Source organism: Lipotes vexillifer, unplaced genomic scaffold (assembly GCF_000442215.2).
Source record: "Lipotes vexillifer unplaced genomic scaffold, Lipotes_vexillifer_v1.1 scaffold2091, whole genome shotgun sequence".
NCBI lineage: Eukaryota > Metazoa > Chordata > Mammalia > Artiodactyla > Lipotidae > Lipotes > Lipotes vexillifer.
Window position 1 is genome coordinate 132,269 of NW_006781644.1, and position 3,538 is coordinate 135,806.

The following is a 3,538-nucleotide window of genomic DNA, read 5'->3' on the forward strand; positions in this document are numbered from 1 at the left end:
CCCTTTCCCTTTTTTTGCAGCCTCACTCATGTTCTTCTACCATCTTTGGCCTCTTGGGCTTCATGGTTTTCTTTCCATCTGCGTTAACACATGTTCATGTCTGATAGATATTAAATACTTTACACCTTCTGCCATATTTTGAATTTTTTATAATTTTTTTTCATTTCTTTTACCACCCACATATTTCAAAGTATTGTCAACATTCCTTTGTCTCTGATTTCTTAACATTTCTCTTTTATTTTCTTGGAGACTGGGTTGTAATCTCCCACTATTATATTCAGTCAGCTGTCATTAACATAACCACTGTAGCCTTTCTAGTCCAGGGGTCAGCAAACTTTTCCTATAAAGGGCCAGATAGTAAATATTTTGGCTTTGGGGGCCATAAGGTCTCTGTTTCAACCATTTAACTCTGTGGTTGTAGGGCAAAAGCAGCCAGAGACAGTACTTAGACGAATAGGTATGGCTGTATTCTAATAGAACTTTACAAAAACAGGTGGCAGCTGAATGGTCCAGAGATCCATAGTTTGCTGACCAGTCTTCTAGCCTAATCTAATCTAGCTGACCTTTATCATAAAACTGTAGGTTGTCAGGATTGGAGGATCATTTAAAGATGATCAAATTTATATACTTCTTTTTATACCTGAAGAAACAGAGTATCAGAGATCTTAAAGTACTTTGGTCACAGAGCTAGAAAGCTGAAATCTGATGAAAGAAGCCTAAATAGATCACCAATATCATTTCTATTCACCATAGGACATAGATTTGCCAATATTTTGCTTCCGTCTTTGTGGTTTATCTATGATTCTTGCTTTTGTTAACATCTTTTTTTCACTCTTCTCTCTACAAATAGTTTTCAACTTTATTAAAATACAGTTTTCTACAAATAAAGAGTTAGTAAGCAGTGCAGTATAACATTCAAGATCATGGTTTGAATTTAGACATTCTGAATTTCACTTTACCACTACTTACAAGTTTTATGAGCTATGGGAAATTTACCTACCCTCTCTGAGCCTCTCCTCACCCACCTTCCATGCCATCAGCACAGTGATCTTTCTGAAACTCAGGTGTTAACCCTATACCTTAAGGGACTTCATTGTTTCTCTGTTATCCTTGGAGTAAAGTAAGATTCCTTAATGTGACATTAAACCTACTTCATAGCCTGTCTCCATATTCCTTTATGGTCTCATCAATGGCCACTTCCACTTCAGATCAGTGTTCTGGCCATATCTGCGTACTCAGTATCATTTGTGTGTTATTCCTTCAGCTTGAGTCACCTCTTCCATCTTATCCACTGGAAGACTACTTATCCTTCAAGATCCGTCTGTCTACCTAAAATGTCACTCTTATCTGTAGGTTTTCCTTATCTTTCCTACTTCCCAGTCAGCATTACTTTTTCCATCATTTGTGTTCATATATCACTTTCTACATACCTTGAGCACATTCATTATGGTATCTATCATGATGAAGTATAGTTATTGTGTTTATATTTATTAGTATTAGGTATTTTTCTAATAAGATTGTGCATACTTAAGGGAGAGGCCAGGTTTTTGAATTTTGTGCCTCTAGCATCTAATATATTGGCTTTAGTAATATTTAAAATATTTTTCAAATTTAATTTTAATTGAATTGAGTTGCCTCTGTGATTAACTCAGTGCCAGTGAGGCTCAAAGTACTCAGTCCAGCCAGATCATTGCAGCTACATTATTTTTCAGATTCCATTCTGTCCTTCCTCTGATCCAAGATGCTCAGTTTACCAAATATGACCACTTTTGTCTTATTATTATCTGTCTAAGAACTTATGACACCTTCTGTTATCTAGATTTTTCTAAATTCTTCTACTAGTTATTCAGTAACTCTATATTTGGCCTCACTGTGCTTAACCAAAATTTTAACTAATTCCAACCTGGATTTCCTTCTTTAGTCAATAAGCCTCCCCTAAATAGGTTTACTTTCCCCACAGATGACTTTGACAGGCCTTCTTTCTGACTCACAGGGTCGTCTTTTCTTTTTCTATTGAAATCCAACCCTTCTCTATTGTCCATCTTCCTTCATACAACCATTCTTTACTAATATTGTTGATATTTGTATCCTTATTCTCTGAACCTCAAACCTGAATTATGCAGTTGAGGCTTCTCACATCATGTAGAAATGAACTATTACTGTTTGGTCATTTATTTATTTCATATTATCATTGCTGATTATTCAGTATTTGTTCAATAAATGACTGAGTCTCAGGAGTCCAGTAAGAGAAGAGAGAATCTCTTTTCATTTTCAAGGTCACCTGACCTTCAGAATAACTTTTGCACCTCATTCCCTGTGCTCGTTCTTTTTTTTTTTTTTAAATCTAAGACATTCTAATTGTGTACTTGTCTTGTATGCAATAAGGAATTAACAAATCACCATAAGACATATCCACTGCTCTCCTGGAACAAATACTTGAATAATTTTCACAGACTTTATATATATGTTAAGTTATTAAATATTTTGAAAATGTGTTTTGAAATTCTAAGAAAGAGGTGGATTATTTAGGCTTAAATAATTGAGTTTCTGTAAGTAAATGAGATTAGAGTAGTAGGGTAAGTTTCTAGATGGTCAGGGAAGGTCAGATTATGGGAAAGGATAAAAAGAGAAAGTACTTTGGTTGATCCTTGAAAATCCAAACTGTTAGGTTTCCCATGGATCATTAAGAAAAATCTATATTTGTATACAGATTTATAGCCTGTATTTCTTGTTCTTATTTAATTTCAATAAAATATATTTTAATACTAAAGCTGGATGATTTTATTAACATAAATGACCTATATTTTACTTAAGTTGTATAGTTTATTTAAGTACATACAATTACCTAATTACAGTGATCTAATTTTAATCTATTTTCAATCATGGATTGATTAAAGTAAGCTAAGAGTTAACTCAGAGTTTCTTAGAATCAGCTCAAACTAAATCTTTTCACTTAGAATCAGATCTGAGCTTGGGGCTTGGGCATACTTCAGAACTTCACATCTCTTGTAGACTTTCATTAGTCTCAAAAGATTCCTACCTTTACTTCTCTCAAGTGGCAGTGTCTTCACTGTCACTGTTAATTTGTCCACTGTATTCTCCCACACTATTCCTTAACCTATTTACTTCTTCCATTCCATTTTGTTTTTCTCCAGATTCAAGTTCATATTTGGGATCAGATGGTATCAAACCTCTTTTATATGTATCATTGCCAATGTTTTTGTCTCACTGATGCATATTTATCTCTTCCAGCAGAGGACCCATTAATTCTTCTGATTTATTCCAGGTTTCAAGACATGGCCTGAAATAGAAGTATTGCCTCCTGAACAGGACATTTCTATAGAAGAAACATCTCAGGGAATAATAAAGAAAAAATCCATTAAGTTTGGTCACTTGGATGTCACGTTTGGAGAAACTTTGGAATTTGAGGGCAGGAGACAGCAAGAGCAACAGAAGAAACCTCTGAGGCAAATGATGGCCTCACACACAAAAACCATCAGTGAAGCTGGAAACCAGACAAGTCTTGAATTAGGGAAAG

General features: G+C 34.6%; 1 protein-coding gene across 1 annotated transcript in view; it reads left to right on the forward strand.

Annotated features, from left to right (window-relative positions):
* ZNF354C (zinc finger protein 354C) overlaps positions 1–3,538 on the forward strand; it is a 5,622-nt gene that overhangs the window by 919 nt on the left and 1,165 nt on the right. The window contains exon 3 of the mRNA XM_007454817.1: positions 3,287–3,528. Within this exon, the coding sequence (XP_007454879.1) occupies positions 3,287–3,528 (242 nt within the window). The remainder of the gene's footprint in view (positions 1–3,286; positions 3,529–3,538) is intronic.